General features: G+C 41.2%; 1 protein-coding gene across 1 annotated transcript in view; it reads right to left on the reverse strand.

The window, feature by feature from the left end:
• su(r) (dihydropyrimidine dehydrogenase su(r)) overlaps positions 1 to 26,330 on the reverse strand; it is a 280,719-nt gene that overhangs the window by 117,712 nt on the left and 136,677 nt on the right. Inside the window, exons 9-11 of the mRNA XM_067141269.2 lie at positions 21,077 to 21,284; positions 9,996 to 10,180; positions 7,318 to 7,533 (exon numbers count right to left, since the gene is read on the reverse strand). Coding sequence (XP_066997370.2) covers positions 7,318 to 7,533; positions 9,996 to 10,180; positions 21,077 to 21,284 — 609 coding nt within the window. The remainder of the gene's footprint in view (positions 1 to 7,317; positions 7,534 to 9,995; positions 10,181 to 21,076; positions 21,285 to 26,330) is intronic.

A 26,330-nucleotide genomic window follows, 5' to 3' on the forward strand; every position in this document is an offset into this window, starting at 1 on the left:
GAGATTCCAGATTATGTGGAAGTCCTGCTTCGAAACATTTCAAGTTACTTTTCTCTTTCTCCAAAAAGAACCCCGAGTATTTTAGGAATTCCAGACATCCATGCATTCTTCTAGGTTGAAAATGATAAGCCCTAGTCAAACAAGATGGTTGACCTTATCCAGATGTGTGAACCGTGTTTTGTTCAGTGGAACGTGCTTTGTGAAATGTTCAAAGAAGCATCTTTTGAGGACAAAAATCCTGTGGCTAATATGATTTTTTCAGACCTAAAGAACCCATGTTTTCGCTTTTTGAATCACGTACTACCATTATTTAATTAGTTCAGTGCAATGATTCAGTCTCAAAAGGTTCTGATACAAGATTTGTATAAGGAAAGTAGAAGATTTGTTTGACTATTGGCTGCGAATTTTTGAAACCAACATTCTTCTGCGATGATAAAAGTTTAGATCAGCTAAATATTACAGATCCACGCGTTCTTCCTCCCATAGAGGAAGTGAATGTAGGGAAAAATACTACGAATATGCTGTCGCAGTGTAGTAGTAGAGATAAAGAGCAGTTTAAACTTATTTTACCAGAAGTTTGTCATTGAATCGTATAAAAGAATGCCAGTGAAATGAAATGTCGTATGGCTTTTTCAGTACCGGGATATCCCGGAACGGGTTCGGCTCGCCAGGTGCAGGTCTTTCTATTTGACACCCGTAGGCGACCTGCGCATCGTGAAGAGTATGAAATGATGATGAAGACAACACATACACCTAGCCCCCGTGCCATTGGAATTAACCAATTAAGGTTAAAACCCCGACCCGGCCTGGAATCAAACCCGGGACCCTCTGAACCGAAGGCCAGGACGCTGACCGTTCAGCCAACGAGTCCGACAATGCCAGTGAATAATAGCTTATTTATGAGTATGTCGTATCTGATCCCAGACAATGCCTTGTCCCATAAATCTACCAAAACGTACAATATAACTGAACTGGCCAAGACATACGACAAACAAGTAGACCCCCAAGAGGTTCAAAAAGAATTCAACACTCTAAATGTATATTTTTCTTACGAAGGAAAAATGGAGCAGTTGAACTCAAATGGTGTTGTTAGTGTTTGGTGTGTTGTAGGGAAAATCAAAACGTTTGAAGGCATTTATCCTTTTCAAAATATTGCCAAACTGGCTAAAAATAATTCTTACTTTCCCACACAGAAATGCAGATACGGAAAGGATATTTTCCATGGTGTGTGACATTAAGACTAAAAAAAGAGCTGAAACCTTAGACCCTTTGTGACTTATTAAGGGTGAAAATCTACCTGGAGCAAAAAGGCAGCTGTTGTCTCTCCTATCCGATAAAAGTCGATCACGTCAATAAATTCGGTAAATGCATGTATAATTTTTTTTTCAAAATGTGAAAAGGAAAGCTTTGCGAATTTACAAGATGAAGAAAGTGACAACGAATAAGTACAGTACGAAATGTAACCGTACCTGTAATTGACTGAGACAATCAAGGCGTTTTCCTGCTTTCTTTGGACGTATGGGAAGTTGTGTTGCATTCAATTGCGCAAGACCACCGACTTTGTGGGGCCGTCTCAAGTACTCTGTGGCTTGAAAATCCCCGACGAGATAAAGCTAGCTCTGGAAAGAACAAAGAGGGAAGACAACATTCTAATCACCCCGCCCACTAAAAATGGACGAAATACAGTAGTGCCAACTTGCTAACTTGGTTTAAGACAGGGTATTTCGGGATTACTGCATTACTTAACAAGTAAAAGATCGGCAAGTCATACGTGAGCATTTTAGAACTCTGACAAAATTATAAAGGATTATTAAAATTCAGTAATATTCAAATTGCACCGCAGAGGATAAAGTACGCATCAGTAGAGTAGCCACGTTAGCTGTGGACCTGAACTCAGAAAGGGAAATGCCAGAAGACGCGTCCCTATTTTAACAAAGATATTAAGCTAATCATCGATCGAAATACTCTCCCCATGTGATAATCTGTCATGGAATTATGCGCTACATGTTTCGACCGCATCACCAATGTCAGAAGACCATTAGAACATCATATATGAAAATTAGAGTGGGGACAACTGAAACCTCGCATAGCTAGTTGGGGTTAGTTTACTTAAGGAATCGTCCCGTAGCAGGAGCGGAGATTTACTAACGAGTGTTCGCGGGGAGCAGACGTCCGACCGTGTCGCGAGTCTGCAGATATATATTTCCTTTGCGCGGGAGTGATAATGAGGGCGTATCGCGAGGTAGTAAGAAGAAACAATTTGTATCTGAGATGTAGTGTGTACGCATATTATTTGCGAACGGAGAGTGTGGAAATCCCGGCGGCGTTGTGGAAACGGTGTGTTAAATAAGGCGGTCATAGAACGATGGCATTTCAGTAGTAGGCCTACTTACCCGTGGAGGCTGTGTATCGCAATGTTAAACGCGAGATAGATAGTTTTCTATAAACAATGTGGGACAGATAGATAGTTCTCTAGAAACAGTGTTGAGGAGTAGGTAGATCTCTACAAACGGTGTCAGAGGAATAAATTACTAGGTTCCTACAAACAGCAGTGGAGAGATAGACAGATCTCTTATAAACAAGTGTTGGAGAGATGGATAGTTTCCTATAAACGGTGTCGGAGAAATAATTGGATTGTTATAAGCAATGTAGGAGAAATGACTAATGTTCTATAAGCAGTCGGAGAAAAATTGAATAAATTCCACTATAACTTGAATATTAACTAGGCAAGTGACGAAGGAAGACGTGGTCAATGGAAAATTTGTTTGCACTAGCCAGTTCCAGTGGATACCAATTCAAGACCATGGATTTGTAGAGGGAGGTCGGAAGAGGAAACTTTGAACCAGTGATCCGTGCCATTAACATGCAGTCCTAAACCATCCACCAGGGGCCTCTTCGAGGTTCGAACCGTGGATATCCTAATATTACGATAAGTACGCTGATTTGAAGTATTATGTAGTGTTGTAAATGCAGGATTTAATTTCTGGTAAATATATAAATAACGTAGGATAGAGTTGTAATAGATAAATATGTTTGAAACTAGGGAGCAATATTGAGGTGGTTATCGTATTTCATGTCTAGAAATAATTTAGATGGGGGAGAAATTTTGGAGCATGATATTATTTTTAGGTCTACGTAATTCCATTTGAAAGTAATGCATGAGCATGGGGTAAAGAATAAGACATCCTAAAATTTAGAGTGATTTAGGTAGAGAGGGAAAATTGTTATTTTGTTACGGTTCCCGACCGGTTTCTTCTTCTCTGTATTTGGGGCATTTTACTAGCCCTTAATGCATGAAGATAGGGTCATCTATATGCATTCGCTGACAGATGTGTAATTATTTGGGATATCAATGCACTTTGATTTTAAAGAAATTTTGCATGTTCGTGGAATAGTATAATTGGCTGACTGTGTGATGTGTGACATGCCTGGGGCTCGATTACATGTTCCCCCAAATTAGATAGGGAATTTTCTTCTAGAGGATAATCTCTCCGTATACCGTTAATAATGGCCACGTTAATAATATTAATGATGTGTTGTTTATAGGTTAAACGAAAACCTTGTGTCTATTTTCTGTGCGTTCGGTAAGTTTTGAACCCGGGTCCTTCACGATTAAATATGTGGATTGTAAGGATAAATGAAGGTTTGACTTGAGGTAAGGTAAGCGTATGAGTAGGGTACGTAAGAATAATTGTATCAATTGTGGTTGAAATAAAGACTACCCCGATATTTTAGAATGCTGTGGTTTTAAATAGGGATCTGTGTTATTTAAAAGGATGTGTGGCTCGCCTTTCAAGAAGGGGTGGTTTCCGAGTGACAGATGAAAAATATGCCGGAGGGAGGGAGACCTCTCCGCTCGTTTTGTTTTTAGGACAAGTTCTACAGACAGGAATAAATCTCTCAGACCTTACTAGTAATAGACTGAAATCTGTATTTGTATTCCCAATTACATTATGTTCGATTCGGCACGGGAATATGATTTATTTGAACGCCAGATTAAATATAGTGTTTTCTTCTTTCTTCTATAAAATGAATAGGTAGGGATTTCAGTGACCCGATCCTGGTGACGTGTAGAAGAACATCGGTTCGAGTCCCAAGGCAAACCTAGGATTTTTGTCACACACGGTTTTCCATGAAATGCAGCCATTTACATTTTTCTATTATCGGAGGAGTTGTGTATTGTGTATATATGTTTATTTTACGTTGTTCTTTAATATATATTTTATTCTTATGTGTGTGTTTGTGTCAGCCTTTGAAAGCGGGTTCAATCCCGTTGTTTGGGTTGTTGCTCTGTGCGATGTGGGTTCGAATGCTGGGCGTAACATTTGTTTATTTTGTGTTGCCTATTGTGTTTTGTCAATGTGTATTTGCATTATATGGCGATATTTAGGATTTTTAACATTTCGTTAGGCGACCATTCAAAGTTGGCTCCAGAATTCGGGAGTATATAATGTTTTCTCCCAATGTAGAAGAAAAAGATTAGAGATAAATCATCGCATTTACAAATAAATACATGTATTAGGGAATATTTCAAATTAGTGTTCAAGGAGTCGGTGTTCTTATCGTATGGTCCAGAAATAAGAGAAAGATCATTCATAGAATGTGGATTTGAAAAGTAAGCGGAGCCATACCTCCGATTTTAGTTATTTTGGCCGACATTATATTCAGGGTTACTATTTTGTGTGTGTTTTAACAAGAGTGATTAAATATGTTCAAATATATATACGTATTTTTGTTATTCTCATTTGCCGTAGTCTTGACAGCATCCTTATTTTACCCCGTTCGGATATGCCTATAAGTTAGTATTAAAATGTTATTATTGCCGCGAACGTACCACGGCTCTGTGAGGCCGGATATTGTAACTACAGGAACGGAGGGATGTGCGGTCGACCCTCGCACGGTCTGAAGGGTATTTGTTCACCCACCAGTTTGGAATTATATTTTGGGGGGTGGGGATGGGGAGGGATTCCAGATGAGGTGACATTTGACTCTTGACCAAAAAGGTCCCACACGTTATAGCAATATGGCGTATGGTACCAATATATATATTGGTGTTAGCGTTGTGCTCAGTACCTTACTGTACAGTTTTCAAATTTATGTTCAGTGCATTATCAAGATACGACAACAAGTTGCTTCAGAAGCTGTAGATTCAGTATTGCAAAATTGGAAAACTGACTGTTGTTCTCAAGTTAAAAGGTATGTCTTTTTTGTAATTATATTAAATATCTATTAGGTGATCAAATTTAAATGACAGCTTGTGATAGCATATTTTGACTTTGTCCTTTTCCACAGATAACGTAAGTCAAAATATAATTTACGGTATTTAAAAACAAATTACCGAAGCTTCCATTTAAATGTGTTTACTTAATTTTTTGTGCTCTATGCTGACCGTTTTCTAGAAAGCCAAGAATAACCGCCCAGAGGATTCGTCGTGCTGACCACACGGCATCTCGCAATCTCTAGGCGTACGGTCTAAGCAGCGGTCGCTTGGTAGGCCAAGGCCCTTCAGGGCTGTAATACCCTGGGGTTAGTTTTATGTTGCCCGTTTCGGCGTAGCGGAAGTAGCGGAATTTCATGTATTACGTAGTAAAATTCCGTGGATTTTGGTTGGCAACACTGCAGTGTTTTGAATACATCAGTAGCGCGCGAGCGGTCCCAGACGGTTGGCATGTAGAAGTGTGTTATCTTGAGCTGTGTGACTTTTTTGCGTACTATTTTGGAATCATTGTGCGCATTGTGTCTCACTGATTGTTGGCGAAATATAAGAAATTTTTGTTTATAATGACTACACATTTACAATTACGATGAAAATGACTTCAGAATTGATGAAGTTGTAGGAATGGTGTCCATTTCGAGCTGTGACAGTTCTGAAGTAGTAAGCGATTATGCGCAACTATTACGCCCTCTAACCATACCACGTACATAAAGTGCGCAACTATGATCTTCATGCGATCAAACAGCTGAGTGAGTAACTGAAGATTCATTTTAGTTCATTCAAAATAACTGAAGTGAAAGTTTTGGAGATCCAGATTTAAAGCAGCTCTATAAAAGTAAACTGAAAATCAAAGACAACAAGAAGCAAGATCTATTATCGCTAGTACAAAACAACCGTACCAGTAAGTTATATTCTTCTTTCGTTGAACATTTGTAAGTGTCTACTTGCTCTGGCAAGTGCTGAGCAAGATCCTTCTGATTGTGTTAGTACGTACCTACATCACCTCATTTATTCTGGTACTTACTACTTTTTTATAGCTTGGATTTTCATCTCTGTTGAAATATTATACGTCGGCATTCAAATAGAACCAACGATTCTTCCGTAAATATGTCTGCTTACTAATAACACCTTACCCAGTTCCACTCAAGGGGAGATGTAGAACAGAATCTGCAAATTTTATTATTATCGTTATGTCCACCCCTGTGGTGTCGTGGTTAGTGTGATTAGCTGCCACCCTCGGAGGCCCGGGTTCGATTCCCGGCACTGCTACGAAATTTGAAACGTGGTACGAGGACTGGAATGGGGTCCACTCAGCCACGGGAGGTCAACTGAGTAGAGGGGGTTCGATTCTCACCTCAGCTATCCTCGAAGTGGTTTTCCGTGGTTTCCCACTTCTCCCCGGGCAAATGCTGTGATGGTACCTAACTTGAGGCCAAGGCCGCTTCCTTCCCTCTTCGTTGCCTATCCCTTCCAGTCTTCCCGTCCCCCACAAGGCCCCTGTTCAGCATAGCAGGTGAGGCCGCTTGGACGAGGTACTGGTCCTTTTCCCCAGTTGTATATACATCCAAATGTCTCACGCTCCGGGAAACTGCATTTTAGGCGGTAGAGGTGGGATCCCTCACTGGGGGTAATGAATCCTGGGCAGTAAACTGATTAAATAATACTATTAAATTACTGGAATTTTAAGGCCGAGGGAAGAAGTCACCTAAATTATCTCTAGGATACCGAACGCCCATCAGTATCATTTATTAACGGTTTTCACATTGCTATTCTTTAAAGTGTTCCTACATTTCTAGAATTTTGAACACTTTAGTATAGCAACCCTACAATAGGTGAACAAAGTAGAGTTGTAAATAAACGAATTTGCACTACACAAACTTCAGCTTTAGAAGAGTAACTTTGTTGTATGTATATACATATATATATATATATATATATATATAATTTACTATTTGAGTTAAGTAATTATATTATGATTAGAAGTAATTCTTACGAAACAGACATCCTGTATTCAAGGAAGATAAAGAGGAATGTAAGGGGCTAAAATCTAGGGTTGAATCGAAATGCGTATTTTATATAATAGATTATGTATTCTTACCTACCTTATCAAGAGCAAATGTTTTTGTGACTGCAAATGCCCATCCCGCTTCAAAGGCTCTTCGAATCATAGCGCTAGATGTAGATGGTGGAGCTGAAGCTAGGCCAAATGGGTTACAAAATTTCATTCCACATACTTCGATGCTGATATCTACCTCATCAATTGGGGTGTAAAACTTCGGAAGTTGTGGGACTTCTGGTACAGAAATTCCATGTCGATTCTGAAATATAAACGTTTCCAAAGATTATAAATTATATCCTAGATATCATTTGAAAACCTGCAAATATTAACATACCTTTGGTGTTTCAAGGTAATATTTGGCTGTGAACAAGATGTTTCTCACACGAGAATTTTGAAAAATTAACAAGATGAACATAAATGATTACAGAATTTCACGTAGTACAGTCATTAAATTCTGAGACTGACCGCATGATGGCGCTGTGGTGCACTATAGAGCATAGGTGGCGCCGTGGTATGGTACCATGTCAGTTAGTCTCTCGTCCCTGCAAGAGACAGTTTAGTGCATGCACTGGAAAGACGTACGGTCGTTGTTGTGACGGTGATTTGAATGCGCCAGTCGGACCTTGACATGTCACAGTTTGAGCAAAGGCCAAACATCAAGTTTTGCCAGAAATTGGGCAAAACCACTGCCGAAACATTTGAAATGATGCAGCAGGTTTACGGTGAAGACGCATTGAGCCGCACGTCGGGACAGTTTGGAAGATGATATGCGTACTAGTCGGCCACAGACAGTTCGAACGGAACGCAAGATCCAAGAAGTTGCAACGTTGGTGCGTGCTAACCGCTCCCAATCGATAGACGATCTCGCAGCAGCAATAGGAGTTAGCCATGGTACTTGCCACAAGATTCTGACGGATGACCTCAACATGCCTCGTGTTACCCAGCACAGTGTGTCACGAATCCTGTCGCAAGACCAACGTGATGATCGCATGACGATTTGTGGTGCTGACGAAGATCCGACGTTTCTCAACCGGATAATATTCTTTATTATTATTTTTCTCAAGATCACAGTAAACAAATACCCAATCGATCCGTTGAATGAGAAAAATAACAGTGCTCATCTTAAGCCACACACACAAACTACTACTAACTTTAAAACAGACGTAGTTAATATACATAAAAGAAATAAAAGAACACCACAATTTATAAACAAAAACAAAAAGAAAAGAACACCACATAATAACCTACCATCCGGCCAAGTCATCACCCCTGGTGAGAAGAAGGCCACACTCCCAGTGATGACTCGACCGGCCCTTCCCGTGGAGACCTCCTGAAGGCCCCAAGATCTAACCAGATGACAATGTTTTCCTTCTCACCATTCCACTCCTAATCGTACTCCTTGGACATGCAATGAAGTCCGTCAGATACTCCTCAACCAGATAATAACTGGAGATGAAACATGGTGTTTCCTTTGAGCGGTGCTTCCAGCAGCTATACCAACGTTGGCAAACGTGCATAACGGCCAAAGGTGACTATTCTGAGGGCGGATGTGGTTCTGTGTACGTGTACGCCGTGTAATGCGGCATTGTGTGCAACACACAGAGTCGTGTGGGTGCCTATCCTCCAGGCGTCAAGTCTTAGAACTTAATGACTGTACTATGTATATGAATTGTTCACTTACAAAATTATTACTACTTTATCTTTATAATATAATAATATTAATACAGTGGAAAAAATAACGGAATGCAGCCGAACGAAGTTTAGGTGATGCTGGAAATATTAAATTGAAAATTAAGTCTTAAAAGAAGTAGATGAATATTTTTGCTTGGATAGTAGAATAACTAACGGTGGCAGAAGTACGGAGGACATAAAATGCAGACTAGCGCAAGAAAGGAAGGCATTTCTTAAGAAAAGACACGTGTTTACTTCAAACAGAGATGTAAGTGAAACATGAACAATAATTAGTTCAGAAAAGACGAGAACAGGAGCTTTTGAAATGTGGTGTTACACAAGAATATTGAATGTAAGATGGGTGGATAGAATCACGAATGAAGAGATGCTGCACCTTACAAGTGAGATCAAAATGAGTTGGCGAAATTAGACCAGAAGAAGAGATAGAACGATAGTCTACATCTAAGAGACCCTGGACTTGAGTTCAGTTAGTTTTTTTGAGGAAATTACAGGTGGTAAGAATGGTAGGCATGAATATGCCGAACAGATTAGAGCAGATGTAGAATAGAGTTTTAGAAAAAATGAAGAGGTTAGCACAGGATATAATAAGCTACGATGTGGTATAGTGCGTAAGATTTGAGTTATGTCGTTCAAGTTAATATTATGAAATACTGTAAGTACATCGTCTTTTTTATATCGACAACCAGTGTCCTTTGTGGTTGAAATGGATAATTTCCACGTCCATATTTGTGTGCCGTATCCAATAAGGGGTTGGAAAACACCGACAGTGTGTAATGTTTGAGTGCTCTTCTGTGTACTTTGCCTTGAAATTTCGACTGGCTTTTCTAACGTAGAATTCAAAAATATTCACTGCATTTCAGCTTGTAAACATCAGGGAAGTCATCCATCCCTGTGTGCTCAATATAATTCTGCGCAGATGCAAAATTCTACGTAATTCTGCTGCACTTGAGCAAATATATACTCGTAAATACACATCAGCAAAAATGATCTGTACTTTGTAACATTTCAATTTTTCATGAAATATATTACCTGGATATACTTGTGAATAGACCAAGCTGCTGTCTTGCCGTCATTAACGGACTCTACGGTAGTGTCTGATGTTCCTGCCAGATCTCCACCACAGAACACTCCAGGATGACTCGTCTCCAGTGTTTCGTTATTAACCTCTGGCAATCCATATTTATTAAACTGAACGGGTGACATAGCTTCTTTGACTGAAAGGAAGGGAGAGAATTTTAACAAATATAGTAATAGTAATTGATATAACACTCATACAAAAAGTGTCTCATTAATTGACGAACATTACAGGTACAATATTATTATTTAGCCTTGACCTAAACAGTGAAATTCAAGGCTGTTAAAGACAGTGGGTTCGAGCCCCATTGTTGGCAGCCCTAAAGATGGTTTTCCGTGGTTTCCTATTTTCACACCAGAAAAATGCCGGGGCTGAACCTTAATTAAGGCCACGGCCGCTTCCTTCCACTTCCTGGGCCTTCGCTATCCCATCGTCGCCATAAAACATCTCTGTGTCGGTGCGACGTAAAGCAAATAGCAAACACAAAAAAAAAGCAAGGCTGTTAAAATTACCCCTAGAGAATATATATATATATCATGGAAAGCAATTCAAGTTTGTGACATTTTGTTTATAGACATACCGGCAGGGCCGATTTCTTTGCAAAAAATCAAATCCTGATTCCCTCCTCAGAAATGGTAGGGCCTTTTTACCTCCGAGTCTGACGTGATTTCTCTTTTATAGTTTAGTGAGATTCCCTCCATGACAAATCTTCCTTAATCAGGCATACAATTCTCCGTCTTACATTACACAGACTTCGGGCTATCAAGGCCCTTCCTGAATTTAAGAATTATGTATTTGTTGACTAGAATTTTTCTTTCCCTAGTCAGTCATGCCAATTAATTAAAGCAGAAACCTAAAATATATTAAGTTAGTACAGACGTTCTAAAAAACAATAAATATGTTTGTTTTTCCACATAAAACATTAGTGGGGTCCCTGTAAAATGTGACATTGCAATACTGTGGAATAGTGATCTCTCCGTCACCTATTTCTTGTTCTTTTTCTTCTAATCGTTCGTCGTACTGGTGCAGAGTATGCTTTTTGGATCCTAAAAAGCCATTTTACTCGATCAAATGCATCGTCTGCCAGCGTTAATGGTGTCTGGCCGTCGCTGCTCGGGTCTGCCTCTCGGACGATGTCCGTCAACTTCTAGACGGTAAGCGCCATTAGCTATGATGTTCAGTGCAGCACGCAGGACATGGCAATACCATGAAGATGTTTCTCTCGCATTTTCTCGTTAATTGAGACGATACCAATTTTCCGTCTAATAACAGAATTCGGAATGTGGTCAAGCCGTTAAATGCCCATTTACTACCGCATCATTCGCATCTGGATGACGTGTAGCTAGTACTCTACTTTCTTGATTACTGGCCAACACCCAGTTCCATATAGGACTACTGGACGAACTACTGTGTGGTATATTTTCAATTTTAGGTGTATCGACATCCGCCTGTCACAGAGCACACCAGTAACTTCTCTCTTGCGCATCTATCCAGCATTCGCCCTCGCTTTCTCTTTCTCACTGACATAAGTACAGTAGAACAACGTTTTTTCCGAAATAAAGGGGGCGGACTCATTTCTGATGAAACATGACAAATATTTTCGAAAGTTAAATGTCAAAATAAAAATGCATAAACTCTGTAAATCAAAGGCGCATACTGTATATTAACGTTAAAATGTTTACATAATATCACTCATTGTATAAAATCAGTGATTTTCTTCTGAATTTTCTTGGTGCAGCTATGTCGCGCCACCGTTTAATCAACAATATATCAGTTGGTGTAGATTCATTGCTTTTTCAACAAAGCGCAAAGCAATCTGAAATAATGAAACAATTATTTGTTATTTCTGAATTGAATACTGTATAAAATAATTTTATTACAGTAGTGTAATTAAAGCGTGTGGTACTGTATTTTAATAAACATTCGAAATCGATCTTACCTCCAATGCATTAAATCCATCATTGGCTGCAACTCGATTCTCAGAACTGCTATTGTCAAAGTCGGAGTCATCTACATAATATTCATGACGAACAATACAGTAATAATAATAATAATAATAATCTCAATAATAATAATAATACAGTAATAATAAGTAATAATTCCTGCTTGTTCAAGAAGAATGTATCATGGAACGAACTAGAGAGTAAAAAAACGGTTTTGTTTTATGCTACACGTGCATTCTGGCATAAGTCATAATATATAAATAGGGTTTGCCTAGTAGCTCTCAGTACAAATAGCAAGAGAATTACTAATATCGACGGCTAAGAACGAGAGGGTAAATACAAAATATTAAAATAACATTTTGCCAGAGCATTTCGGTTAAGTCGGGTTTCGGTTAAGTGAAGTTCGGTTAAGCGGGGTTCTACTGGATCACCGTTCAGACAAGACATCACCGAGCTCGATAGCTGCAGTCGCTTAAGTGCGGCCAGTACCCAGTATTCGGGAGATAGTAGGTTCGAAACCCACTGTCGGCAGCCCTGAAAATGGTTTTCCGTGGTTTCCCATTTTCACACCAGGCAAATGCTGGGGCTGTACCTTAATTAAGGCCACGGCCGCTTCCTTCCCACTCCTAGCCCTTTCCTGTCCCATCGTTGCCGTAAGACTTATCTGTGTCGGTGTGACGTAAAACAACTAGCAATAAGACAAGACATCGGATACCTGAAACACTCTGTCTTCAGTAGGTACGCGCCATTGACCTGGATGTTACTATCACTTAAGCATGTCACCAAATATTCTGCCTTCTTGCAGATCAAATCTGTTAAATCTGTCATTCCAGGCTTAGTTCCGCGGTCGCGTTTGCAAGCATGCCGTCACCAGCATAAAGCAAATTCGAAGGAGCTACATGCTGTAGATCTCGGGTGATCGTATTCACAGCACGTGTGACAGGTAATGGTAGCAATGCAGAGCCTTGGGGAATCTTGACGGGAAAACTGTCTGATACACCAGCGGAACACCTCACTCGATTACAGGTAGAGCATCTGAACCCAATTACTGAGTTCTCTGGTACTCTATGATCACTCTATGACCGCAAATCATATTAGATTAGCTGGTGAGGGATGCGATCGAAGATTAAGAAACGCCATATGCAGAAGTTTTCTTTTCTCCCAGTATTTTTGAATGAGTTTTTGACAGTGGCGTATACTGAGGGCTACCAAGGCTATCGGTGAAGCCCAAACCTCAAACAAAAACGATGTAAAACTAGAGCACATTATAATTTAAGCATCTGACACATCCTTCCATTTATAAAACTTGAAAGCAATGAGAAAAAGCGTCGCACGTATTCCTGAGAGCGATGCATCGGAGACTGATATTGCAGTCAAAGCGCTGCGTCCCTTTCCCCTCGCCTTACTTCACGCGGCATGTTGCTATTCATAGATGTCCGATTGGTGCGTGGATTGGAAAATTGAGCGGAGCCATACCTCTGATTTTAGTTATTTTGGCCGACGTGTACAGCATTATATTCAGGGTTACTCTATTTTGTGTGTTTTAACAAGAGTGACTAAATATATTTAAAAATATATATTTTTTGTTATTCTCATTTGCCGTAATCTTGACAACATCCTTATTTTGCCCCGACTAACAATCATGCGTTAGCCGTCGCATATACGTCCTCACCTAATACTTCTCACTTCATTATACAAATAACAGAGTGCTGGTATTTCACTCAAGTTTACTGTACTTCTACATCCTTGTAGGAAGACACTGCAGGGCTGCTGTTATAGGAGTAATAACGTTTTCTTTTTATAAGTAGATCTGCTAAAATGAAATGCAACCTTCCAGTTTTAGTGTTCTGTTTTGTTGGTTGGAATCATGGGTCGGACACCACCACTGATCTCTTGAGGAAGCTAATAAACCAGTGAACGATGGGTACGACAGCTGGTAATGCTGTAAAATTCAAAATTTTATTTTAATAATAATAATTGTGCATGGCATTTGTATAGGCTTGGTGATGGCCTAACGAGGATGAAATGAATGGCGAAGAAGTCATAAACACCCAGTCCCCAAGCCAGGGGAATTAAGAGTACGACGGAGGTGATTCTGAAAATTGAACCGGGACCACCGGACCAAAGGCAAGCATTCTATCCATTTAGCCACAAAGCCGGACTTCAGTTTGCTAAGCTTTAGGCTACCATCTCCACTGATCAGGTAATGGCTTTTAGTGCCGGGAGTGTCCGAGGCAAGTTCGGCTCGCCAGATGCAGGTTTTTTATTTGACACCCATAGGCGACCCGCGCGTCGTGGTAAGGATGAAATGAAGATGAAGACCACGCATACACCCAGCCCCCGTACCAGCGGAATTATCCAATTATGGTTAAAATTTCCGATCCTGCCGGGAATCGAACCTGGGACCCCTATGACCAAAGGCCAGCACGCTAAACATTTAGCCATGGAGCCGGATACTGATAAGGTGTTGAGTATTGACAGTAGAATAGCAGAGACCAGGATAGTAGCTTGTAGAACAGCACTGACAACACAGCGGGCTTCTCCTTTGGCTAATGGCTGCAGCTGCAGCTCAAAACACTTAAGGCTTAACATTCACTAAACCAACTATCGAAAAGGGATAACCCTCGTAAATAAGGGTATGACGTCATAAACTCACCTAGCGCTCAAAAACACTCCAGGTTGGTCAGTGAGGTCAGCATTTCCCTCGTACGTATGCGTATGGCGTCATAACCTCACCTAGGGGAATCGAAAGCACCCCAGATCATTCCGTGACATATTAGGCCCCTCCAATGGAGTCTGTGAGGTTAGACTTGCTCTCATACGCAAGGTTATGATGTTATTTCGCGATCAATGGTTTCGAATCTACATTACCTTACTACTCAACGAGGGGTCAATGACCTCGCGTTAGAATGTGCATTGCCTTACTACTCAACTAGCTGTCAATGACCTCTTGGGAAAAAGCTGACTCAGCACCCATTGTTTTAGAACATACATAGCTCATCTACCGACGAGAATCAGTACTTACAAAGCACTCGCACATGACTGGCCACTCAGATATCGCTACAGGGATGGCAAAGAGTAACATATACACTGACTGAGCAAATGTCATGGGATAGCGGAGCACTGATGCGCAGGTGTGTTGTCTGCGCACCACACGCCCCCTGTGCCAGCGGCAGTTGTATAGGAGACCTTGTGACCAGTGGCTGTGCATGTGACAGGTGTAACATGGAACGTCGTCGTGAGCTGACACCGTTCGAATGGGTTATGGTGATCGGTGCCCGACGGATGGGAAGTGCGATTTCCGAAGTGGTGCGGGAATTCGGCTTCACACGATCAACCGTGTCCAGGGTGTATCGTGAATGGTTGAATGCGGGTGTCACCATCCACAACAGACGAACGACTGGCCGTCCAGCCACCCTCGAGGACCGTGACCGGCGACATCTGAGACGGATTGTCAATAGTGACAGACGGACAACCGTGCAAACAAATCACGGCTCAGTTCAAGACGGGCCGTGCTAGACACGTCTCCCAGTGGACAATCCGTAGAAACATGGGTTCTATGGGACATGGGAGCCGGCGCCGCACACGGGTGCCATTGTTAACCCAACGTCATAGGGCACAACGTCGCGCATTTGTCCCCAGTCACCAGGGATGGACACTGGAACAATGGCGTAACGTGATATGGTCGGACGAATCACGAATTCAGTGCACCATGCCGATGGGAGGCACCGTGTGTGGCGCAGACCACATGAAGCGATGGATCGCGACTGCCTCGAAGGTGTGGTCCAGGGCGCTGGTGTCTCTGTTATGATCTGGGGTGCATTTTCCTGGTATGGAATGGGCTCCTAGTTGTTCTGGAAGAGACTTTGAATAGTACGCGGTATGTTGAGCTGCTCGGAAACCATCTCCACCCATTTTTGGTCTTCCAGCGCCCAGACAGTTCTGGGGTGTTTCAAGATGATAACGCGCCGCCACATCGCTCCCACGTCGCCCGGGAATGGTTCCAGGAACATGCAGCAGAGGTCCAACGACTGCCATGGCCACCCAGGAGCCCCGATATGAACCCTATCGAGCATATCTGGGATGTCCTGGAAAGCAGGCTCCGTGCCATGGATCCTGCACCCACGAATAGACCAACATTGGCGGCCGCTCTGCAAACGATTTGGTGTCAGCTACGTCCAGAGGACTACCAGGGACTTGTCGACTCACTTGCACGGCGTCTTACTGCAGTTCGCAGGGCCAGAAGAGGCCCCACACGCTATTAGGTGACTATCCCATGACATTTGCTAAGTCAGTGTACATTCATGATCAAACATATACCTTACTGAAGATGACTTTAAATACTCGGTGGTAACTTTAAATTATCCGAAGCTGACTTTCAAACCTTCTGCGCTAAGTAACTGCAATAACATATCACAGATCTTCGTCTTTTCGGTCTAGACGTTCTTCTTTCTCTATAAAATCGCGAATTGTCCGCAAAATCCGTGATATATAGCAACCGTATTTAATGGTCTACAGCTTATACTTCATTTGCTTGCTATGGTCCGACTATAGTACTTTGTTAATCAATTACAGTATACATAGCTTAGTGTTTAGTGGACATTATTAATAATAGTACTGTTCACCGGGCGAGTTGGCCGTGCGGATAGGGGCGCGCAGCTTTCAGCTTGCATTCGGGAGATAGTGGCTTCGAATCTTACTGTCGGCAGTCCTGAAGATGGATTACCGTGGTTTCCCATTTTCACACCAGGAAAATGCTGGGGCTGTACCTTAATTAAGGCCACGGTCGCTTTCTTCCTATTCCCAGCTCTTTTCTATCCCATCGCCGCCATAAGACCTACCTGTGGCCGTGCGACGTAAAGCCTAGGTGGACGCCCCGAAGAAAATAGCATTTAAAAAATTTAAAGATAGCGGACTTTAAACCAATCTTCGAGCGTCGAAGAATACAACTTCGGATCTCGCTCAGAACCGCAGATAGCGGGACGTTTCCACTGCAACCAGCGGTATGTTGTGTATATAATGTTATTTGAATATTGGTGTGTGTTTTGTTTTATAATTTGCTGTGATTTGTGTTCTGGATTGACGTTGGTTCCGACCCAGCGGTCCAATCCATGGTTGTGGGTTCATTCCGGACCTATGGCATTTAATGACTGTGTATGTTTGTTTAGAACAGTGTAGTTTATTTCATTGGGTAACCGGTTAGATCTAGGTTAGGATTCATTCAGACGTGTTTGTAATTTGTGTAATGGCACTCCAGTGTAAGTGTGGGGATAGTCTGAGTGATTTTATTTGTTTATTTTTCCGTACATGCTAGGTCATGCTAAAGACATTATATAACGGTTGTACTCAGTCTCGTCCTTTGCATATTTAAACCATTCTCAATATGTTAGCGGCGAAATTTGTAATTATTCATGTACATTCAACATTGTTTATTTTGCATCATGTTCCATAATCATCAGGACTATGATAAGTCCCTTACATGTGAAAAGTTTACATAATGTTCTCATTAGTTAGTGTTAGATGACACCCGTGTTCTTCTACCCTTTAAGCCACTAAGTTATATATATTACGCCCAATCGTTTATAACCCAGATACGACCCTTGTCGACATTATTGCCGGAGACCCACATGGGCAGGGGGCGGGTTCAGTACATCATTGAAGAAAGTTTCGCAACAGCGTTGCCTTGCGTGGAGAAGGAAGAGAAAATTATATAAATAATCTGAAAAGCCTCACATGTAAACGATATGGGTCAGCTAGCATGTTTTATATTCCAGTCCTCCGGAAGTAAAACTTAGGTAATAAATGACAACGAAAACGCTCATGGTGATGGAATACTTAGATATGGTTCTGATTCACAGGGAATTGTGACAGAATGCTCGGAAAGCTGCTAGAGATTTCTAAGCAGACTCACTCTATGCAGGCGTATAATTACTACGTGGATTAGTGGCCTGGTTCACAGTTGAAATGAAAGAATTTGTATGGAATTGTTAATATTGAAACCAAACCAAACGAAAACAAAACAAACCGGGCACCACAGCCAATATAATGGTGTTACTGGTTTTCCATCTCACTTACTGCTTTTACGGTTTTCGGAGACGCCGAGGTGCCGGGGTTTTGTCCTGCAGAAGTTCTTTTTACGTGCCTGTAAATCTATTGGCACTGCGCTGGAAACACAAGCCCGTTCCTGCACTAGTTTGTGCTTCCTTAGGCCAATTTTCGGACTTTGAAAGGTGTAGGTGGCCGTGCGGTTGAGAGCTTGCATCCGGGAGATAGTGGGTTCGAATCCCACTGTCGGCAGCCCTGAATATAGTTTTCCGTAGTTTCCCATTTTCACACCAGGCAAATGCTGGGGCTGTACCTTAATTAAGGCCACGGCCGCTTCCATCCAACTCCTAGGCCTTTCCTATCCCATCGTCGCCATAAGACCTATCTGTGCCGGTGCTACTAGCAAAAAATGGTATAGGACTTCATATCTACTGACATTGTCCAGCTGTTTATGAACTTATTTTGAAGGTGTTCAAATACGTCAGGCTCGTGTCGGTAGATTTACTGGAAAGTAAAGGAACTCCTGCGGGACAGAATTCCGGTACCTGGGCGTCTCAGAAAACCGTCAAGAAATAGTTACTGGGGCGTAAAAACAATAACATTATTATGTTTATGAACTTCTATGCGCTCTGTGATATTTCTGCGGTTCAATTTACGGCCGGAAGCCAGAACTTGAGTTTCATCGAAAAGTACAACGTTTCTGCAGTTTTATACTGATTTAGAAAGTTAGTCATGAGTTTCGTATCGTATGTCCATGATTCAGTCGAGACGGCCACGATTCATTTCATTTAAACTACAACTTTCTTGCAATACAGAAATAAAAATAAATCCCGTAACCAGCAGTTACCAAAAGATAGTTTATTTCCCATGCACAAAGAATGTGTGTGCCAGGACTTGAAACATTTCGATCATTTCTACGACCATAAAACGGCGGGAATACAAAAGCTGACGTACGTGTGTTATTAAAAGCTTCATTAAATACGCAGAAGTTAACAGACGATCAGATAATTTCTATGGCTGTAAATTATGGAAATGAAGAAGGTGAAATGTAAGTTTTATCCAAAGAAAACACTTCCCGTAGACAAGCAACCACTAAAATTGACACAGTTTATCGTATTCAAGGATTAATTCTGCTGAATTTGGAAATTCCATCACTTATAAGATAATCGAGGCAATGAGAATAAAGGCGAAATGTAGGTTTTATCCAAGGAAAGCAGACCAGCATTCATTAAAAGGTGCGAGGGCGAGTCAAATGAAAACATCAGAAGTGTAATAAAAATTCGAAAGGTCGCGCCACGGTTATTTCCTTTGGCAGTACTGTTACAAAGATTTTAACGAATATCCTATAGGTGGCAGCACCGTGTAGATCAGGAATATTAATAAAGTATCAGTGTACCAACAGCTGCCCACTTTAGACATGCATGAAAGAAGAACAGTATCTGTTGTTCGGTTCTTGAGTGATGAGGTATGAAAGCTATTGAAATTCATCATCGAATGATGATTCGGTATGGTGATGCATGTTTATCACAGCAGCAACATGACAATGCTCGGTGTCATTCTACCCATTCAACAGCTGAGACCATCCAAGTCAATGTCTCCCACATCCACCATACGTACCAGACCTCACCCTTATTGATTACCACACATTTGCATCACTGAAGGAGGCACTGGGAGGAAAGATGTTCCGTTCAGATGAAGATGAAGGCGATGAACGAGTGGTTGCGCAGACAACCATATGATTTCTTAGCTGGAGAAATCCACGCACGTTGCAATGAACGTGACGGAGACTACGTTGAAAAATGATACAGCTGTGTACCACTTTCACTCAACAAACTTTACTTTGAAGAATACGTATAAAATTTTCAGTTGACTCACCCTCGTATATAATAAGTTTCCTCCTTTGAATTAGTACGTGTACTGAATTTGGAACCAATCCAACAGCTTTACGACTCTGTCGAAATATCCATATCCCACAAACAAGTACACTCAGATCCCAATGATCAGGTTCGTTGTTTCAAATTATAGCCCTCTCTTCACTCGGCTGCAATAGGTACCTATAACCTCGTTTTCTTTTAAAAATATAAGGAACCTTTATCAAGCATACTGTACGTCAATATACTCCACGGAGCCGTTCATTATAATGTATATTACCCTGGAAACTTTACGGAGGAAAGTGATTTTAGGTATTGCAATTGAAATTGTATAAAATACTGTATTCTAGGAATCTGCTTAATTATAATGAAAAGTATGCCTAGATTATATAACTCAGAAATTCGCAGGGAGTTAAATATGATATGCTTAAGAACTGAGCAGTTAATCTCAATTCGAGAAAACCTAGTTTACTTCAGTTTAGAGTTGTTTTATTCTTCTTTGTGAGACTGTTTCGAAAACATATTTAGTCCAGGTAGATGCACGGAATGATAAAATATCCAACAGAAATTCAATTACAGCTTTACTAATTCCACAAAGAGAAGGAAAATAACAATATCACAGTTTAAAATTTTATGTCCCTGTTTATGTTTGTAACGGGCAATGAACAGAAATGTTGAAGTGTCTAACAATTCACTGAACATTTCCTCAACAATCAAATTATTGATTACTCTGGAGGACAGGAGATTAGCGTGATAGTTATTGTAAATGTCAAGTAACGACGAAATTTCGTAGTTCACAATATTCCACCATAAAGAAAAAAATATTTTAGGTGTTTAAATGAGTAAATCATTATCGTATGTTTCTGATGTGCTTGAAAAGGCTCCAAAATCCTAGTCATCCCCGATAGTAATATTCTGGTAACAAAACAATGTGGCTCTAGGTATATATGTCCTGTCATTTTACACTACAAACTTATTCTACGAACAAGTTATCCATACCAGAATCATGCAAGTTCTAAAATAAAGTGGAAAAACATTCATTAGACTGACATGAGAAAAAAATCAAGTGATATTTGAAGAATATCTCTTCTAAAAAGTAGACATCATAGACATCAAAAGAAACATGTTACTGCCATTTCAATAGAAGTAGTGTACATTTATCCACTTCGAACTTACCATCATTGTCATCAAGTCCTGATCCGAAAGCAGATATAATAAAATTTGCTTTTATTCTAGAAATTTGTTCTTCGTCTTCTATCCATTTGCCATCAACAAACTCTGAACGACAGAACTCCATTCCTGTGATTTTGCTCCCCTTAATAATTACTTTCTTGGGTGAATGGAACGGTATAAATTCACATTTCTCTTCCTTCGCTAACTCAACCTGGATAAAGAAAGATATGAAAAGTTAGTACAATAATTCAATAACTTTGCTGGTGACATAAGCACACGGTATTAATATTTTGATAAATTTACACAACAATATTTCGGTTGAGGGAATGTTAAAAAATATACTGTGAAAAGGAAGTAGGAAGACTATCACTGGCGGAAAATGAAACCCCAACACCAAGAAGACATTAATTTAGACTATAGAGGAATGCCATTTAGGCTAAGCAATTGTCTAGGAGATATATTGTACCGGTAACGGCGGTACAAACTAAGTCCCCGTTATAGAAATTTTAAAACTTACGTGTTATGCTCCGGACCGCTTACGAAGGACTGACTAGACAGCGAGCAACAGCTGTGCGCGTGTGACGTAGTGAGCGGGTGACGTCACAGCATGCCTCGCCGCACTACAGAGCCTAGACTGATGTAGAATGTTCTTCGAGTTTCGACGGGTAATAACTTTTCCCACGATAATAATTGAACAAATTGAACAACATCACCATATAACTTGATCCCTTAGCTATGTTCCTGCCGAATTTCACGTGAATCTGACTTGGGACGATAAAGTTATGGAAAAAGGGGTGGAGGCCCGGATCAGATATAAATACGTACTGCTTCGCTCAGCAGACCAGTGTGTGTTCCAGTATGTTACAGTGTGCTGCAGTGCGCTGCAGTGTGTTACAGCATGTTGCCAGAGTGTGATGCCGCTATTAAGTTTCAAGTTCGTGGACTTTAACCTAATCGTGTTGAATATGGACTTATGCAGATTTCTTTTATACTGTGACAACCTTTTACTCCGATAGGACGTGAGATGAATTGTGTATCGTCTGGACATTATCTATTGACTGTTACTCTATACGAGTGTCTAAGACTCGCAAACGTTTTCGAGTGCTCGAAAGTGAAGTTTTATGTCATGGACAGGACATAGAATTGATTGCTCCTTGCCGAGTATTAAATACTTCGAGTTATAAGACTGTGTTTGAATCCAATTTTAATTTACCATTCCATTAACTGTGCCGATATTTTGAGGTCATGAACTGTGAACTGTGCATGTGTGAACAGTGCATTTCTATTCTAATAAACAGCACATTTCAATTCTGCGAACATTTAGTTTACGAACAGTCGAACCAAGGACTGTCAGTACTCGATTAATCTCGTCTTTGATTTCATGTTATTTTCAATACGTGAATGAGTTCTAATTCACGAGTGGAACATCTTTATTTTCAATGAATTATGTTTAACAGTGCTTCAAAGAACTAAGTCATGTGGCATTGCCTCACGTTGTACTAAGTGCAACGAACTTTAAGTGACTCTGTTAAACTCGACGATCAGTTTCGAGTGGACTTTTATCTTATGAGTATTAACTTACATTCTTTCACTTAACACGGGACAAAATTAAGTGACATTTCACCGTGTGATAAAGATACATTTTGTGTTTGAACTTTGTTAACCATTTATAAACGCTCCTCTCATCTGTGCAGAAGCAGCCTTTACGTTAACTCGCCCAGGGCTTAACGATGTTCATTCATGTTCACCATTCACAAGGACTACCTCAACGCCATTCATTAACGTCGCATGGATCTTCCAGACATCGAATGGATTTTCTAGAACTTCCATCGGGGGACGAATGGTGGTTCGCTGATATGGAAAATGGAGCTGCCGGAATCCAAGGACATCGCCAGCCATAGGACGAGGAACATTTTCTACTGTATCCGCTGTACAGAGGTGACATTACTTTCAATTTCTTAATAAACTCTGGAAATTTTTTTTAAAGATTTATTTAAACAAACCCTCTCCCTCTGTATGCACTTCAACCAATGGTACACGCCCTGCGTCTCATCTCTACCGAAGTACCACATTTACTGTTACAATATTTATTTGAATAAAGTTTCCAGGCCACGGTTTCAATTATGCACGAGAACACATGTGACATGGTGGCACATTAATAACCACTGTCACGCAAACGTGCCTGCATTGTGTCACACAGGTGCCGTATATCATTTTATGGGATGGAGTTCCACGCCTGTTACACTTGGTCAGTCAAACCAGCAACGGTTAATGCTGGTGTTGGATGATGCTGGGTTTGTCATTTCATAATGTCCCATACGTGCCCAATGGGTGAAATGTCTGGTGATCTCGCAGGCCAAGGCAACTGTAACTGTACAACAGAGTTACAGATTTCATTCGTCATCTATTATTATCATTATCATTAATTGACCCGATCCATTATATTTTATATTCTGTTTTTCATCATTTAGACTCTAATAATTAGGTATCATGCATATTATATTATTTAGTCATTGGATAAGGGAATTTGTTTGTAATTATTCTGTATATTAATAAGTGAGATTTGTTGGTTTGAGATAGTCATACTGTAACTCGTAACTGTGGCCAGATGAGCTGGCATATTATTTTGCAACTGAGGCTATGTTTAACCGAGACTGTATTGAGCAAGTAGGTTTTCCGCTGACACATGCAGGGTAGTCATCGGAGGTCCGCGTGGGCAAGCTAATACGACACATGATTGATGACATCAGTGCGTGGGCACGTGATTTCGACCGAGTGTCTGTATTTGCCAGCTACCGTATGTCGAGGTGGAAGGGAAGACCAGATAGTAGGGGGATGTGTGGTCATTACGAGTTTATAAAAGCAGAGGTAAGAATAGTTGGCCTGTCTGAGAGTGGTGGTCAGTGGTCGAAGAGTGGTGGTCAGAGCTAAGAAGTGGTCTGAGTGTTTTAAGAGGTGTCTGAAGAGGTCTTAGAATCGTCGAAGAGGTCTACGAGTGGTGGTTGGATCTGAGTAGAGACTGGTACTATGCTGATAGTGAAACATCATCTACTTGTGAGGATGGACTTCACAATGTGTTTCAATAATACAGTATTTTCCAATTTCTTCCAATCTATTGAGTGGACGTAACCGCATTGGAGGTCACTACACTCGGGAAGGAAATGTAGGTCAACTCCAGGTTACATAAGAAGAGAAGGTAACAGCAGACGGCTTCCGACTTCAGCTCATTGGGTTTCCAGGAATTTCAAGTTCAACAGCGGTGTGTGCAGACATAAGGTATTTAAAGCATCAGACATGTTATGCATTAATAACATGAAGAAGAATGTAATCAGCCGCGATATCATATTTCACTTCAAGCTCATGCCAATAGCTTTCTTTGTTTAGATTAAATTTCCCTATTGATTGTAACAACAAGTCTCACTGTGTATATATTCTTTTGTTAAATTAAAGTACGGCAATGCTAATTCATTGTGACGTAAAGTAGTCATAAATTCAGTTTTCTTTTCATAATATTAAGTTATTCTATTTCTAAGTACAATCTTCAATTGTGGAAATGCAACCGTAATCTACCATTGTCCTGATCCATATTCCTGTATATTGCCAGATGTGTGAGTTTATCACCTCACGCCTTGAGATAATTGAGATAAGAGGCATGCTCTCCGAATTTTGTTGTTTTCTTACAGCAAATGGCGCTCAACCAATGTAATGTATATTGTGTGAAAGAGATTAACGTATGAGAGTAGTGGTAGGAGTAGTCACACAACCTGTCGACACTCTGTAGAGATGTTGGGTGAGTGCAGCGGTATGGTGACTAGCGTCATCCCGTTGGTAAACACTTCATTTTTGTTTACAAATGTGTGTTTAAAAACGGAAATCTTATCGTACCTCTTCTGGACACTGTTAGATAAATGTGCAAAAGACATAAATAATAACTGATAACAATAGAATATGATAGTAATTAATAAATGAAATGTCGTCTGGCTTTTAGTGCCGGGATATCCCAGGATGGGTTCGGCTCGCCTGGTGCAGATCTTCCTATTTGACGCCCGTATGCGACCTGCGCGTCGTGATGAGGATGAAATGGTGCTGAAGACAACACATACACCTAGCCCCCGTGCCATTGGAATTAACCAATTAAGGTTACAATCCCCGACCCGGCCGGGAATCGAACCCGGGACCCTCTGAACCGAAGGCCAGTACGCTGACCGTTCAGCCAACGGGTCGGACGTAATTCATAAAAATGAAACAACATTAATGATACATTAACTTAATAACCATAATGATACACTGAAGAAAATGGAAATTGCATCACCCAGAAGGAATGGTGCTACGTTGCTGCAGTTGAGCATGCAGGACGAGTGTTCGGTTGTGATTTGATGATTATACTTTCAGGTCCCTCTGACTGCAAGTTTGGACAAAAATCAATACAGGATGTGCCCACCACGAGCTGCAATGCATTGATGAATTCGTCGAGGCATGGAGTCAATAAGGCCCTGGATCACTTCCTAAGGAATTGTGGCCCATGCTTGCTGCACTGCATGGGTTAGCTGTTGCAGAGTTGCGGGTGGCTGAGGACGGTTGGCCAGTTGTCGACCCATCATGTCCCACACGTGCTCAATAGGACTGAGGTACGGGGATCTGGCGGGCCATTCTAAGGTTGTGATGTCGTGGAGAGCTTCTCTGGAGATGCGTGCAGTGTGAACCTGGGCATTGTCATGCTGAAACATCCCATTAGCAATGTTCGCCATCATAGGGGCAACCACTGGATTGAGTACCCTATCAACGTACTGTCGATCAGTCATAGTACCCTCAACAAGCACTAATTGTGATTTTACATTAAAGCCAACAACTCCCCAGACCATAATGCTTGGTATTGGCCCTGTGTGCCTCTCGACAATAAGATCTGGGCGGCCCCTCTCCCCGGTACGTCGGCGCACACGATTCCGGCGATCACTGCGCGCAAGACAGAAGCACGATTCATCACTAAAGACGACCCTATGCCATTCGTCGACCCACGTCGATCTTTCTCGACACCAGGCCAGCCTTACACGTCGCTGTTGTGGGGTCAATGGAACACCTTCCATGCAGGGACACGGGCTCATAAGCCAGCTGCACGCAGGCGATTACCAACTGTTTGTTGTGTAACGTGGGGTGCCACAGCTGCTCGAATTTGTACTGCTGTTGCATGGAATTCCATCCGGGCCATCCAAATCATGCTGCGATCCTCTCTCACAGTTTTCTGTCGCGCTGGGCCTGT

This window comes from Anabrus simplex, chromosome 2 (genome assembly GCF_040414725.1).
Source record: "Anabrus simplex isolate iqAnaSimp1 chromosome 2, ASM4041472v1, whole genome shotgun sequence".
Lineage (NCBI taxonomy): Eukaryota > Metazoa > Arthropoda > Insecta > Orthoptera > Tettigoniidae > Anabrus > Anabrus simplex.